Source organism: Garra rufa, chromosome 13, assembly GCF_049309525.1.
Source record: "Garra rufa chromosome 13, GarRuf1.0, whole genome shotgun sequence".
Taxonomy (NCBI): Eukaryota; Metazoa; Chordata; class Actinopteri; order Cypriniformes; family Cyprinidae; genus Garra; species Garra rufa.
The window spans coordinates 37,093,483-37,110,945 of record NC_133373.1 but is presented as its reverse complement, the minus strand read 5'-3'; the positions used below and the strand labels follow the sequence as shown (position 1 = coordinate 37,110,945).

General features: G+C 25.8%; 1 protein-coding gene across 2 annotated transcripts in view; it reads left to right on the top strand.

The window, feature by feature from the left end:
- Nucleotides 1-17,463, top strand: part of eva1aa (eva-1 homolog A, regulator of programmed cell death a) — a 67,825-nt gene that overhangs the window by 33,081 nt on the left and 17,281 nt on the right. The window contains exon 5 of one of the 2 annotated variants that reach the window (XM_073816613.1): nt 2,608-2,751. In XM_073816613.1, the coding sequence (XP_073672714.1) occupies nt 2,608-2,751 (144 nt within the window). Of the gene's footprint in view, nt 1-2,607; nt 2,752-10,724; nt 10,974-17,463 lie in introns of those variants that run through there. The other variant, XM_073816614.1, reaches the window with a different exon arrangement.

The window sequence follows — 17,463 nt, the reverse complement described above, 5'->3', positions numbered from 1 at the left end:
TCTTGTGAACTAGGCACAGTGAATGCTTCTAAGGATCACATAACCTGCAGATCGTCAGGCTCGTGGCATCAAATCTCTCAAATTCACAAGAAAACCAAGACTCAAATAGCAACATATTAAAGATGAAATAGTTAGTCTTTGAAGTACTTTCACTCAATGATATAATTATAGGGCATTTTTAAAGTCAAGTATGTTTTAAAAGAACACGCTGTATGTTTACGTGATCATTTTGCCATCTGCCGTTCTGAGCGGCGGCTGCAGTTTCATCTTCCCCCGCAGAATCCATCAAATCAAGCGTTAGAGACACAATGACGGGCGGACGACAAGCCCAAACATGAACACACACACACACACACACACACACACGTCTCGTATCGTCTGTCTGCAGAAAGCTGCGTGCTTGTGTCTTACATCTCTTTGAGGTTCATCTGTGTGGCTTTATTGTTCTCTGTGTGTGAAAGTAAAACACATTCAGATTCGAAGGAAAACATCTTTTATTTATCCAGAGCTGGTACCATGTGTCCACACCAGGGTTTTTATAGCAAACTAAAGCAAAAAAAAAAAAAAAATTGGAAATAAAATAAAATAAACATTAACGTGATGTTCTAAAAAAAACTATGTAGGTGTATTAAAAAAACTAATAAATATGAAAAAAAAAAAAAAACTAAATTCAGAATTCAATCTGTGTGTTTGCCATTTGTTTGTTGGTTTTTGTTTTTAAAAATATTTCTAAATGGTTCTCATTTGTTCATTTCAGTTATTTTTTTAGTCAGTAATTTTATTTATTTGTAATTGTTTTTTTATTTATTTTTTCCATCTAAAATATGCTTTTTTTGTTTTCAGCTTTACTTCGATGCATGTTTTCAATGATTTAGCTTAGTAAGTCTTTTTAGTTTTCGTTAACAGTAACAACAAAGTTTAACGTGATATACTAAAATAACTCAAATAAAATAAAAAGTAAACAAAACTATATAGACACTATTTATATATTTATAAAATGCAAAAAATAACAAAATTATTAAAACAAAAAAAAATAAAATACAAAGTATAATAGTATTTTAATGATTCTAATTCTAAAAAAAATTAATTTGTTATGTGCTTTTGTCATTTTAGTCTTAACTCTTTTTATTGATATTTTCTTTCAGAGAGTTGTTAGATAAGAGACAATATGCAGTACTTGTTTCAACACAGCAGAAAAGTAAACCACATGACATTTAACAAAATTTCTTTCTCTCTGGCTTAATTACAAATAAAATAAAATAATAATATAATAAATGAACAGAAAAATAAAACTAAAATAGATTAAAAAATAAAGATAAATAAATAAATAAAATATCTGCTCCAAAACTCACAAATAGTATTTAGAACCATAATATAAAATCATAGTACATGTGTACATACAGTATAATACCAATATGGACATTACAGGAGCTTGAAACATTGATCAGTTAGTTTTTAAAACTATTTTAATTTGTTTTATTTCAGCTTTATGTCATTGCATGATTTGAATGAATTTTAGTTGTAGCTAAAATTTTTGTTTTATTTAACAATAATTAAACAGTATTGTTTAACGTGATGTAATAAAATTAAATAAAAGTTATTACAACTTTAAGATTAAATTTAAAAATACAAACTATAATAGTATTTTAATTATTCTAAAAAAATAATTTTGTTATGTGCTTTTGTCATTTGTATTAGTTTAAATATTTCAAAATAGTTCTAATTTAATCATTTCCGTTATTTTTTTTTAAAGTTATTTTAGTTTTATTTCATCTTTATGTCATTGCATGATTTGAATGAATTTTAGTTGTGGCAAAAAAAAATTATTTAACAATAATTAAACAATATTGTTTAACGTGATGTACTAAAATAAAACTAAAGCTGAAATAAAAATAAAAAACTACATATTCAAAAAAAAATAAAAATGCTAAAAAACAACAAAATTATTAAAACAAAAAAAATACAAACTATAATAGTATTTTAATGATTTAAAAAAAATTGTTATGTGCTTTTGTTGCTGTAATGTCTATATTGGTATTATACTATATGTACATATGTGATTATATATTATTGTTCTAAATATTATTTGTGAGCAGATATTTATGATCTTTATCTTTTTCTTCTGATCTATTTGTTTAATTTTATTATTTTGTTTATTTATTATATTATTGTTTTTATTATTTTTATTTTATTTGTAATAAATCCAGAGAGAAAGGAATATTTTGTTTAATCTCATTTGATTCAATTTTCTGTTCTGTTGAAACAAGTGCTATATTGTCTTTTATTTACTAACTCTCTGAATTAAACATATCAATAAAAATAGTTAAGACTAAAAACAAATAGTATTTCATTGATAGTAAAATAGCACTGCTTCATATTTAGGTATAATTTACAGGCAAAATTATGTTTAGAAGTGACAGATGCTCCAGTTGGAGAAATGATTTATAAATGAATTAAGCACAGATTTTTTTGTCAGTCATCATGATGTATAGATGTGTAGCTGTATATGTAAGTAGTATAAGTCTGTGTTAAGTGTGTGTGTGTGTGTGTGTGTGTGTGTGTGTGTGTGTGTGTGTGTGTGTGTGTGTGTGTGTGATGTGTTTGCAGATTGCTCATCAGATGTGGCTCTGCAGGTGATGACATCACGTTGCCAGGGGAAACGCTCCTGTGTGGTCCGCGCCTCGACACAAGAGTTCGGCGACCCCTGTTACCGTGGCACCCGCAAATACCTCAGCGTCATACACACCTGCGGTGAGTTACACACCTCAACACATCACACCCGTTCACAACTACACTACACTGATACACGACTCACTCTGCAATATATCATGCAATGCATTTAGTGCAACCAGTGCTATCAGCATTAAAAATAAAATATCAAGTCTTTATAAAGTGATGGGCATATTTCTAAAGTATTAAAGATTGAACCGATTGAAGTGTGTTCATTTTTTTATGGCTAAAATTAATGAATATTATAATATAAAATACGTCAAATTATTAATTAAAATAAATATTTTTAAATGAATAAATTTTTCAAAATTATTCATTTTTTTTAAATTGAACAAAAAATATTTAAAAATGATCAAAATAAGAAAACTTAGTTTGTTGCTTTTAATGATTTATTTTATGGCTAAAATAAGTAAATATGATAATATATTATAAAATATTTAAAATTATTACTGGTAATTGAAATAAATATTTTTTAATTATAATTTTTATTTTTTGTATTAGAATAAAATATATTACAAAAAACATAAAAGAAGAAAACTTCACTTGTTGCTTTTAATGATTTATTTTATGTTTTAATTATTTATTTTTAATTAGAACAAAAAATATTATAAAATAAGAAAACTTTGTTGCTTTGAATGATTTATTTTATGGCTAAAAAAGTAAAACAGTGAATGTATTGTTTACTTGTATACTAATTATTAATAAACGAATGAATAAAAATATATTATAAAATATGATCGTGTGTTATAAAATGTCAAATTATTACCAGTAATTGAAATAAATATTTTTTAATTATTATTATTATTTTTATTAAAACAAAAATATGTAAAAAAAAAAAAAAAAATTATAAAGGAATGAAACTTCATTTGTTGCTTTTAATGATTTATTTTATGTTTTAATGATGTATTTTAATTAGTACACAAAATACCTCAAAATGATATATATAAAAAATGATATATATATATATAAAAAACTGTGTTTGTTGCTTTTAATGGTTTATTGTATGGCTAAAATAAGTAAATATGATAATATATTATAAAATATTTAAAATTATTACCAGTAATTGAAATAAATATTTTTAAATTATTATTATTGTTTTTATTAAATAAAAAAATATGTAAATTTTTTTTATAAAGGAATAAAACTTCATTTGTTGCTTCTAATGATTTATTTTATGTTTTAATGATGTATTTTAATTAGTACACAAAATACCTCAAAATGATATATATATATATATATATATATATATATATATATATATATATATATATATATATATATATATATTAAAAAACTGTGTTTGTTGCTTTTAATGGTTTATTGTATGGCTAAAATAAGTAAATATGATAATATATTATAAAATATTTAAAATTATTACCAGTAATTGAAATAAATATTTTTAAATTATTATTATTGTTTTTATTAAATAAAAAAATATGTAAAAATTTTTTATAAAGGAATAAAACTTCATTTGTTGCTTCTAATGATTTATTTTATGTTTTAATGATGTATTTTAATTAGTACACAAAATACCTCAAAATGATATATATATATATATATATATATATATATATATATAAAAAACTGTGTTTGTTGCTTTTAATGGTTTATTGTATGGCTAAAATAAGTAAATATGATAATATATTATAAAATATTTAAAATTATTACCAGTAATTGAAATAAATATTTTTAAATTATTATTATTGTTTTTATTAAATAAAAAAATATGTAAATTTTTTTTATAAAGGAATAAAACTTCATTTGTTGCTTCTAATGATTTATTTTATGTTTTAATGATGTATTTTAATTAGAACACAAAATACCTCAAAAATATAAAAAAAGAAAAAAACGGTGTTTGTTGCTTTTAATGGTTTATTTTATGGCTAAAATAAGTAAATATGATAATATATTATAAAATATGTCAATTTTTTTAATCATTGTAATTTTTTTCTATTAGAACAAAACATACTTAAAAAAAATTACAAAAGAAGAAAACTTCATTTGTTGCTTTTAATGATTTATTTTATGTTTTATTTATTTATTTTAAATAATGTTGGATTCATTTGAGCTCAAATCTCGTTTTCTCAGCTATTTTGTATCAGGTTTTTTGTTTTTTTAGAATCACCCAAATACATATTATTCTTAAATGTGACCCTGGAGCACAAAACCAGTCTTAAGTCACTGGGGTATATTTGTAGCAATAGCCAAAAATACATAGTATGGGTCAAAATTATTGATTTTTCTTTTATGCCAAAAATCATTAGGAAATTAAGTAAAGATTTTTTGTAAAATTCCTACTGTAAACATATCAAAATGTAATTTTTGATTAGTGATATGCATTGTTAAGAACTTAATTTGGACAACTTTAAAGGTGATTTTTTCAGTATTTTGATTTTTTTGCACCCTCAGATTCCAGATATTCAAATAGATGTATCTCGGCCAAATATTGCCCTATCCTAACAAACCATACACCAATAAAAAGCTTATTTATTGAGCTTTCATATGATGTATACATCTCAGTTTTGTAAAATTTAACCTTATGATTTTATATAATTACTGTAAAGCACGTGAATACATTGTTTGAACACTAGAGGGCAGTGAACACTCATCTGAACCTCCACAGCTGGACTTTACAGTTATTAGTTTGCCTGTACAGAAACCAGTTAAAAACTCTATAAACTCCTTATAAACTCTAGTTAAAGTTGTTCAGATCACAAACGCTCACTAATAAGCTTTTGTGTGAGTATGATCAGTAGCAGTTTGTGTTGATCGTTCTGTGGGTTTTCAGCATTTCTTTTTGACTGTAATCTGGTTGCTGTCTGTCCAGACCAGACATCAGACTGATTCATCTGTCTGTCCAAATACATGTCAGACTCATGTTTCTGTAATTTGACAAATTGTTATTACTGCATAGTTATCGTGTTTCGGAAGCATGTGGTTTGGTTGTGAAAACAGACGGAGGAAAGTGTGTTTGTTTAAGAGCAGATATCGGCTGGTCCGCTCTGTGCTGCTCTGCTGTGAAACCAAACTCATGTGTTCATCTGTGACTAATTGAGATGATCTTGATCGAATGTATAATCACAGAATCTAGGTTTTTTTGACGGTTAGGATGCTGTGGTAAGATAAAAACAAGTTTCCCAGCTTTCTGTGAGTCTGAGTTTGCGTGTTTATGCATCAAATCAGATGAATGTAGGTTTTTTGTAACATTGAATGTAGGTTTTCAAGGTGATTGAATGTCAGTCAGGCCTGACCGAAACTTTCCTTGTACTCAAACTATTTCCTGTCCCAGAGATCTGATAAAACACCAAAACTCAAAGGAGTCAAAGTTTTAAAAAAAAGTATTTATTTATAAAATATTTATTTATTATTGTTATTAAATTAAATTTATTTATAATAATATATTTTTAAAAATGTGTGTTTCTGTTATTTTAGCCATTAAATAGTGGTGTTAAAAACACACACACACACACACACACACACACACATACACACACAAAACCTATAAAAACTATAGATTATTATAAATATTATAAATATTTATGAATGTATTTATTTATTTAATTTGTTTTAGACATTAAAATGTTTATTATATTTATTTACTAAAAATTTTAATAAATATATATTATAAAATAAGTATAATATAAATAATAATTTAAAAAATATGAATTCTTTATTTTTTAATTAACTTTTGTATAAAAATAAGTATTTATTTATAAAATATTTATTTATTTATTATTATTATTATTATTAAATCTATTTATAATAATATATTGTAAAAATGTGTGTTTCTGTTATTTTAGCCATTAAATAGTGGGGTTTTAAAACACAAGTAAAACACAAGTATTTATATTTAAGTATAATATAAATAATAATTTTAAAAATATGAATTCTTTATTTTTTAATTAACTTCTGTATAAAACTTGATGTCGTATTGTCTTTAAATAATCAGAAAGACTTTTTGTCTACTGTCTAATTTATTTCAGTTGGCAGTTTTTCTGAATGATTAATGTTTTTGACGTATTATAAAATATTTATATATTATGTATATGAACTATTTGCATTTATTAAATTATATATTGTATATATTACAGTTATTTAACAAATAAATAAATTAATGTATTAATTAATTATTTATAATTACAAATATTTATACATTACTTATAAATAATATTTATGCATGTATCCACTTATATATTTTATATATATGACATTAAATATTTAAATCTTTTATATTTACTTATATATTTTAGATATTACAATTGTGTAATTAATAAATTAATTAATGTTTTTATTTGTTTACTTTTAAAATGTATTCATTAGAATGTTCATTTATAGAAATTATTATAATTAAAATATTCTTTATTAAAGTTTTATTAGTTTTTTAAAATATTTCTATAGCTTTGTATTTGTATTATTTATATAATATTATAGTATTTAATATTTTTAATTAGCACTATAATTATAGAAATTATTTATAATTAAAAATATTATTTATAAATCACAAATACAAATTTGCATGCATTTTTCAATTATTTTATATATTTAAATTAAAATATTTAAAAATGTATATTATTTCTATAATATTGTCGATTATTATTATTATTATTAATATATATAGAGATTTTATTTTTATAATTTCAGTGTTCATTTTAATTTTAATTCAAGTTTTAGCAGTCATTTGGTTAGCTTTTAAATATATTATTTATAACTAAAAATATGATTTATAAATTACTTATATTCTAAATAATATATATGCATTTATCCACTTATATATTTAAAGTATTAAAAAAAATTGTTACAAATATTTATATATATATATATATATATATATATATATATATATATATATATATATATATAATTTTTTTTTTTTTTTTTTTTCACTTCTAAAATGTATTTTATAAAATGCTATTTTTATATTTTATTTGGAAAGTTATAAAAGCAAAAAGTGTACGAGTGACACTCGTAAATCGTTTTTCTTCCGAAGTGAAAACGGAGAAATATGATGATCGTGATGAAATGTGGATATATTTGAAGTAATTTCGAGGCTCCATCAGTGTGACTGACAGAGAATTTGAGTTAAACAACCATGACTAATGTCTTCAAACCCACTGACAGCATTAAGCTCTGCATTAAGAAATGGACAGAAACGAGTCGGATCATGTGACCCGAGAGAGCGAGCGGAGGTGTTTTGGTCTATAGCGGCATACCATTGCCCTTAAAAGGCAGTGAATCTGATTGGCTGCACGACCCAAACATTCGGTGCCAGTCCTGTTTGCACATGCTCAGTTCACTCCTGAGTTTGTGTTTGATGGTTTTGGAAGTTACAAGACACTTGGAGGAGCTGAAGTGATTTATGTACTGTTTGAAAGAGTGCTGGAGTGTTTGAGAGAGAGCACGGCATGCTGGGATATCAGCAGCATGTTCACACATGTGAAGTGCCGCTCGTTCAGAGGGTCAGTCGGGGTGTGGTTGAGGTCAGAGGTCAACTACGTAGCTGTGATCAGCCAATAGGAAGCCAGCAGGCTTCAGTCCAGCACTGAGCGTGTCAAACGGCACACAGGAGGATTGTGGGAATGTTTGTGCACTCGTCAACTCTCATGTTTTTGGGCCTTCTGATGTTTTTCTAGGGTCTGACATATTCATGATATGAAAACTGGTCTGTCATAAAGAAGATGCTATGAAGAAGGTTTGGAGGCTAAGGCTTTTAAGATTCAAAAGGATGCAAAAGCATCAGAAATATGGTCCATATGAGTAATCCACTGTATTTCAAGTCTTCTGAAGTAATGCAATGTCTTCTTATGATGAACAAACTGAAATTGAAGTTGTTATTCACACAGTAACAATCATTCATCTCACTCGATAAGTGATGAAAAGAATGATTTGTTCACAAATGTTTCTCAAAGTGTTAGTTTGGTATTATTTACATACTACATTGTAAAAAAAAAAAGATTCAAAAAGTAGTTTCAACTTAAAATAATTTGTTACCCTGCTGACTTAAAATTTTTAGTTTAGTCAACTTAAAATTTTAGGTTACTTAAACTAGAATATTTTCAGTTGACTAAACTAAAAAATTCAAGTCAGCAGGGTAACAATTTTTTTAAGTTTAAACAATTATTTTTTTTACAGTGTATTATATTATTTAATGTTTTTATTTTATTTTTATATTTTCTGTTTTCATTTTAATTGTAGTTTAAGTTTTAGTAAATTGTCTTTTTTAATAAGTTTTCTAAATATTTCTGTTTAGCTTTCATTTATTTTATTTAAGTTTTGGTAATTGTAGTACTTTAACCTTTTTCATTTCAATTAGTTGCATAGGCAACATTTCTCATTTTCTTTTACTTTTTTAGTCTAAAATTCATAGTGTTATTTTAGCATTAGTGTTTAAATCTTTTAATGAGTTTTTATTTTTGTATTTTTAGTTTTCATTTTAATTTTGCTATGCACTTTGTCTTATTTATATATATTTTATTCTAATTATTTCTAGAATTTCTATATTTAATTTTGAAAGTTTAAAGTTTTTGGTAATTTGGTAGTTTTCTCATTTTCATTTAGTGTTTGTAATTTTTCAGATAATTTTCACAATGTTATTTTGGTATTATTTGTATTCTAAAAATATACTATTATATTTTTTGTAGCTTTAATTTATTTAGGTTTTAGTAATTTTAGTACTTATTCCATTTCAGTTAGTTGCCAATGCAACATTTCTAATTTTTTTATTTAATTTTTGAAATTTTCTCAAATAATATTCACAGTGTTTTTTGTATTATTTCTATACTATTACAGTGTTTAATATTTTAAATGAGCTTTTATTTTAAAATTTTTAGTTTTCATTTTAATTTTAATTTAGGTTTCAGCAATTTTGTTATGTGCTTTTTTTCTTTTTTTTCTATTTCGCTGTAATTTATTTAACTTTTGGTCATTTTAGTACATTTATTTAATTTTTATAAGTTTAATTTTTATATTTTCAGTTTAAGGTATTTTTTGTACTTATTTCATTTTAGTATAAATAATATAAATAATATAATATTAATATAATAGTATAAATAATATAAATAATAATAATATAAATGATAATTTGCTTAATAAAATACTTATGGTGTTATTTTAGTATTAGTTTTTATTTAGAGCTTTTATTTTTTTAATTTTATTTTTAATTTTAGCTTCAGTAATTTTATTTTGTGCTTTTGCCATTTTATTACTTTTCATATTTCTGTTTAGCTTTAGTTTATTTATTTTTTCCAGGTTTATTGATTTTAGTATTGTAACAAACTAAATATTAAAATATATATATATATATATATATATATATATATATATATATATATATATATATATATATTTCAGCTTTATTCAAATTAAATATTTTTTTTTAAATAGTTTTAGTTTTAGTTAACATTAACTACATTGTTCTCTCATGAAGTCTTTAAAGACAACTAGAGTGGATGTTCAGAAGCAAAAATTGTACTTTTTTTTGCTCAAAACTATCATATGATTGCAAATGACTTGAAAAATATATGGACCACTTTTGTTCTCATTTATAGTGCTGTCTACATTGTGAAAGCTTCAGTCACCATTTATTGTAAAAGAGTTCTTCAAACTTTCTTTTGTGTTCCATACATGTTTGGAATGACACAAGACTTTTCATTTTAAGATGAACTGTCTCTTTAATTTTAAATCGGCTAAGATTTCCTTTTTGGAATAAAGTCAAAGAAACGTCAGAGCAAGAGTGAGTGAGCGAGAGAGAGAGAGAGAGAGAGAGAAAGAGAGAGAGAGAGATCAAAGATCCAAAGCCACAATCTCCTCTGAATGAATCTCTAATGTCACTTCCTGTTTCTTTTTGTCTGGCTTTGTCTCACACACACTGACTCCAACCTACACGCCCCCTCCAGTCTAACTCCAGCCCCTCTCGCTGTCCGTCTGTGTGTATGTATGTGTGTGTGTGTGTGTGTGTGTGTGTGTCCATGTTCACGAAGCTGCTCAGTGCTGCTGCTCTCGCCGGAGAGAAAGCCGTGAATCAAGAGACACGAGCTGAAGGAAAAAAGGCAGGAGGTCACATGAAACTCTTAAGGAGTTCGGCCGTGTGTTTCACATCAGAGGAGCGTTGTGGAGTTTTGTTTTAAGGCTGGAGCGTCTGTGTGCGTCTCTGAACACACGTGAGCACAGGTAGAAGCTGAGCAGAGGAGATACAGAAAGAGAAAACAGGAGAAATAGTGTGAGGAACAGACTCCCATCATGTGTTTGTAAGTGCGCTTCTGATTTTCCTTTATAAAGTGACTGTTTGAGAGGCTTTGAATAGTTTTGTGTTCACTAAATCATCCGTAGTACTAGTTGAGCAAACCTTGTCAAATGAATCACTGTGTTTTGGTGCTTAACTACAGACATGAGTGATGATCGTGGACTCTTTTATGTAAACAACCACCTAGCAACCACCCAACCGCATAGCAACACGTTACAACTTTATAGCCGTGACACACGCACACGTCTACTTGGCTTTGGTAAACACACATTTATTTGGTTTTAATTTGTTATATAAAGCTAATCGACTACAGGCTGAGACAAACCCTTAGAGTAATCCTGGAAGAAAATTGCAATTATATAGGCATTTTTTTAAAAGAAGTTAATACTTTAATTTAGCAAGACTGCAGAAAATTGCATATTAAATTATAATGTTACAAAACGTTTCAGTTTAACAACATTTGTAATAACTAGAAGTGTTTCTTAAGAAGCAGATCAGCATTTTTGAATGATTTCTGAAGGATCATGTGATGCTGAAGACTGGAGTAATGATGCTGAAAATTCAGCTTTGCATCACAGGACTAAATTACATTTTTAAATGTATTCAAATAGAAAGCAATTGTTTTAAATTGTAAAAATATTTCACAATATTACTGATTTTTCTGTAGTTTTAATCAAATACATGCAGCCTCGGTGAGCAGAAGAGGTTTCTTTTAAAAATATATATTTTTAAATCTTACCAACCTCAAACTTGAACAATGTATATATATATATATATATATATATATATATATATATATATATAATTGTTTACACTGCCGTTCAAAACTTTGGGATCAGTAAGATGTTTTAACTGAGTTTCTTATGCTCATCAAGGCTGTATTTATTTGATCAAAAATGCAAAAAAAAAAAAAACTATGTCAATGCAATTTTTAATATTGGTTTCCTATTTTAATATATTTTAAAATATAATTTATTTCTGTGACACAATACTGAATTTTCAGCATCATTACTCCAGTCTTCAGTGTCACATGATCCTTCAGATCCTTCAGATCCTTCTTATATACTGATTTATAATCAATGTTGAAAAAAGAAATTTTAAATTTTATTTCTCATTTCTGTTATTTAAATTTTTAAATGTTAACTTAAATAAAAAAAAAGTAAAAATATTTTATTTCAATTTAGTTGGCAAGGCAACATTTCTAATTTCTGTTATTAAAAAAGTAAAATAAATTTGAACTGAAATTCAGTGTAAAAAAAAGCAAATTGATTTTATTGTAGCAACATTTCTAATTTCTGTTATTTAAAAATTAAAATAAATGTTAACTGAAATAATAATAATAAAAAAAAAAAAACATAAGCTTATTTTATTTCAGTTAGTTGCCAAGGCAGCATTTCCAATTTCATTTTTTTTATAATAAAATAAATGTTAACTGAAATACAAAAAATAAAATAAATGTTAACTGAAATGCAAAAATAAATAAATAAATATATTAAGTTATTTAGTTGAGTTTCTTATGCTTATAAAAGCTGTTAATTTGATCTATACAGAAAAAAACAGTAATATTGTGAAATACTGTTGCATGTTTTCCTATTTTAATATATTTTAAAATGTAATTGATTTCAGTGACACAACGCTGAATTGTTAAAGGCAACATTTTTAATTACTGTTATTTAAATATTGAAATAAATGTTAATTGAAATCCAAAAATGTAAATACATTTTAACTGAAATACAAAAATAAACAAACTAATATTTTATATTTTACTTCAGTCGTCAGTGTGACATGATCCTTCAGAAATTAATTTAAAATGTTGATTTATTATCAGCGCTGAAACTGTTATGCTGCTTAATATTTTTTGCAACCTGTGATTTTTTTTCTTTGATTCTCTGATGAATACAAAAGTTAAAAAAAAAAACATTTATTCAAAATATAAATCTTTCCCAACAATATCTTAACTATAAAAGTCTTAGCTACAATTTTTTATCCATTTAACACATCCCTGCTGACTAAAAGTATAAATTTCTTTAAAAAAAAGAAAGAAAAATTTACTGACCCCAAACTTTTGTATATTGTAACACAAAATGTATAATATAAATATAATTTATAAAAATAATATAAATATAATTTGACTATAAATCAGCATTTAGAATGATTTCTGAAGGATCATGTGACACTGAAGACTTGAGTAATGATGCTGAAAATTCAGCTTTGCATCACAGGAATAAATTACATTTTAAAGCATATTCAAATAGAAAACAGATATTTTAAATTGTAATATTATTTCACATTTTCACTGTATTTTTAATCAAATAGATACAGCCGTGATGAGCATAAGAAACGTTAAAAATCTTACTAACCCCAAAGTTTTCAACAGCAGTGTATGCATTTGTGTGTTTTGTTCCCTTTCTCAAGTCTCTGTTTCTAAATGAAAATCTGCCTTCAGTTTCCTCATGATCTTCTGTTTTCTTTTTCTTTTTCTTCATGTTTTCCCCTCTTTTAAACATGCCCTCATCTCTCTCTCTCTCTCTCTCTCTCTCTCTCTCTCTCTCTCTCTCTCTCTCTCTCTCTCTCTCTTCACCTCGGGCTGTGTTAACTCTCTGTGTCCTGAAGGAAGGACTGATTGAGCAGATGTATTGTAGTTAGTTGTAGCAGATGTTTTATTTTAGGTGTCTCGCTTTCACTCCATCAAAGACGTTCAAGTTCAACGTCCTAAATGGCTACAGTTTCTCAAAATGCCAGGCTCTGATTGCCAGGGTTTAGATGCTTTCCAGGAATCAGTGTGCACAGGTTTACATCAGTCCACCAGGGGGAAAAAAGTGCATTTACAGCCTTTACAATGATTTTGTCTGTGCAATAATTGAGGTTTGAATAGAAAACATATTAGAAAGCATATTAGAATGATTTCTGAAGGATTGTGTGACACTGAAGACTGGTGTACTTATGCTGAAAAGTCAGCTTTGCATCACATATTTAAATTTTATTTTAAAATATATTCAAATAGAAAACTGTTAATTTAAATTGTAATAATATTTCACAATTTTACTGTATATTTGACCACATAAATGCAAGCTTGGTGTGCAAAAAAATGTATTTAAAACTTAAATCCATCTGCTTATACTGACTGTTTGTCTACACTGTCACTCAAAAGTTTGGGATCAGTAAGTTTTTAATGTTTTTAAAAAAATGTTTCTTATGCTCATCAAGGCTGCATTTATTTGATTAAAAATACAGAAAAAAAATAATATTCTGAAATATTATTTCAATTTAAAATAACAGTTTTCAATGTGAATGTATTTTAAAATGTCATTTATTCCTCTGATACAAAGCTACATTTTCAGCATCAAAACTCTAGTATTCAGTGTCGCATGATCCTTCAGAAATCATTCTAATATGCTGATTTATTATCAATGTTGAAAACAGTTTATCAGTGTTGAAAACAGTTTTTTTTTTTTGGAACAATAAAAGGTTAAAAAGAACAGCATTTATTTAAAACAGAAAGGTTTTCTAACAATATATACTATACTGCTCAAAAGTTTGAGGTCAGTAAATTTGTATTCTTTATTTTTTTGAAAGAATTTAATACTTTTATTCACCATAGGATGTGTTAAATTAATAAAAAGTGACAGCATACACTGTAAAAAACAAATTTGTTCAGTCAAATTATAATAATTTGCTACCTGGCTGCCTTAAAATTTTAAGTTCAGCCAACTTGAAATGTGAAGTTGTACTAAGGGACAACTTAGATATTTGAGTTGATTCAACTTAAAATTTTAAGGCAGCATGGCAACTTACCTAGCTTTTAAGTTTAACAAACCAAATTTTTTGTTTAATCAACTCAAATATATAAGTTGTCACTTAGTACAACTTAACATTTCAAGTTGACTAAACTTATTTGAGTTGACTAAACAAATTTTAAGGCAGCTGGATAACAAATTATTTTAAGTCGACTTGTTGAATTGTTTTTTGTTTGTTTTTTTACAGTGTAGATTTACATTGTTTGAAAATATTTATATTTTGAATAAACGCTGTTCATTTTAACTTATTCATCAAAGAATTCTAAAAAAAAAAATCACAGGTTCCAAAAAAATATTTGAAAATTTCCAACACTGATAATTCTAATAATAAATCAGCATATTAGAATGATTTCTGAAGCATCATGTGACGCTTCAGACTGGTGTAATGATGCTGAAAATTCAGTGTTTCATCACAGATTTAAATTTTATTTAAAAATATACTTAAATAGAAAATTGTTATTTTAAATTGTAATAATATTTCACAATTTTACTGTATTTTTGAAATGCAGCCTTTGTGTGCAAAAAAAATGTATTTAAAATTTAAAATAAATAAATACATTTTAAAATAAATAACATTATTTTATATTGTAATAACATTTTACAATATTACAGTTTTTTTTAGTATTTTTGATCAAATAAATGCAGCCTTGATGAGCATAAGAGACTTACTGAGACTTACTGACCCCAAACTTTTGAGCAACAGTGTATATTTGTGTGTTGTTGTGTAGATTTGCATTATGATCGTCTATAACAGTTGTCTCAGTTTGTCTCATTGCCACAGAGCTTTAAATGTCTCTCAAAGTCCATTAATATCCACAGCACGTGTGTGTATTTATGTACAGCATGCGTTCATCAGACTTTCAGCCTTGTTTAGAGACACAGAGAGAATATTTGCAGCATATGTGGATTTGTTGGCCAGACTCCTGCCTGTTAACACTAATTTGTCTGGAGCTTGTTTGGCACTGGTTTTAACCAAACGGAGCAATTGAATTCACAGCTTTATTTTTTAATAATGTGCGATGCGAGCTCAGCGGGTGTGCGCTTATTAAAACTGCTCACTGTAAACAGATGCTTTGAGTTTGCGTTTCCCTCACAGATATGAACCGTGTTATGAGGTCAATGCGCTTTTATAATCTTTAGCTCACACGTGTTTCATTTGTAGTTAATTTTACAGGCCGGTGATGCAGGCAATACACACAAACTCAGGCTTTTGAGATGATTTAGTTTAATAATAGATAGCAATACTAGTCTTCTGTTTTGCAGGCAGGTACATTCATAAACCAGACCCAACCAGTTTTGGCTTGTTCAAGCCAGGTTATTTCTGAAGCACTGAAGACAGTTGTAGTGTAAAAATGGCTCAACCAGACAATCAGCCAGAAATAACTAGTCCACAGGTTACTATAAGTGAACTGGATGATATACAGATCAGGTTGAATTTATTTCTGTTCATATTTGGAGTTTAAAGGGATTAATATGTGACTTAAATTACATTTCTATTCATTTGAACTCCTTACTACTCGTTAGATATTCTTTATGTGTCGTATTGCAGATGTTTTATTTGTAGGCCGGAAAACACTGGTTTAAATGTCCCTGGAGGCATTTCCTCTGACCGCTGCTGTTTTAACCTTGAGCTAGTTTAACTCAACTGGACTTTTGACTATTTTGCATTGCAGATTAATTTGGCCAGGAACCGCCCACCATTGTTATTATCGTTAACTAAAACTAAAATTAAAAATAAACAAACCCATTAAAAAATATATTTTTGTTACTTACTGTTATAAAATAAAATTTCACTTAAATAAATTATTTTCTTCCAGTTAGTTGCCAAAGAAACATTTCTAATTTCATTTATTTATAAATTAAAATAAATGTTAACTGTAATTAAAACATTTAAACTTATTTTCTAATAAGAACAAATGATAACTGAAATAAATAAATAAATAAATAAATAAATGTCATCTTTTATTTCAGTTAGTTTTCAAAACAACATTTCTAATATTTATGATTTAAAATAAATGTTTTTTTAATAAAAAAAAGTTTTTTTTTATTTAGTTGCCAAGGAAATATTTTTAATAATCTGTTATTTTAAAAAATAAACTAAAAATTTTATTATTAATTTAATTAAAATTAAAAACTAAAATGTTAACTTAAATAAAACATTTTAAAATGTATGCTTTTTATTTCAGTTAGTTGCCAAGGCAACATTTCTATTTTTTGTTATTTAAAAATTAACATAAATTTTTACTAAAATATTAAAATTAAAATGGAGAAATATTTTATTTCAATTTAGTTGCCAAAGCAACATCTCATTTCTGTTATTTAAAAATTAAAATGTTAACTTTTTTTCATTTTTTTTAGTTAGTTTCCAAGGCAACATTTTCAATTTCTGTTATTTAAAAATTAAATAAACTTTAATTGAAATATAAAAATTAAAAAGAAAATAATTTTATTTTAAATAATTGCCAAGGCATCATTTCTGATTTCTGTTATTTAAATATTGAAATAAATATTAACTGAAATACAATCAATAAATAAATAAAATAAAAATTGTAAACTTATTTTGTTTTAGTTAGATGCCAAGGCAGCATTTCTAGTTTTTGTTTTTTAAAAATGAACATACATTTTTACTGAAATATAAAAATAAAAATGTAGCATAATTTCCCATTTATGTTATTTAAATATCAAAATAAATACTAA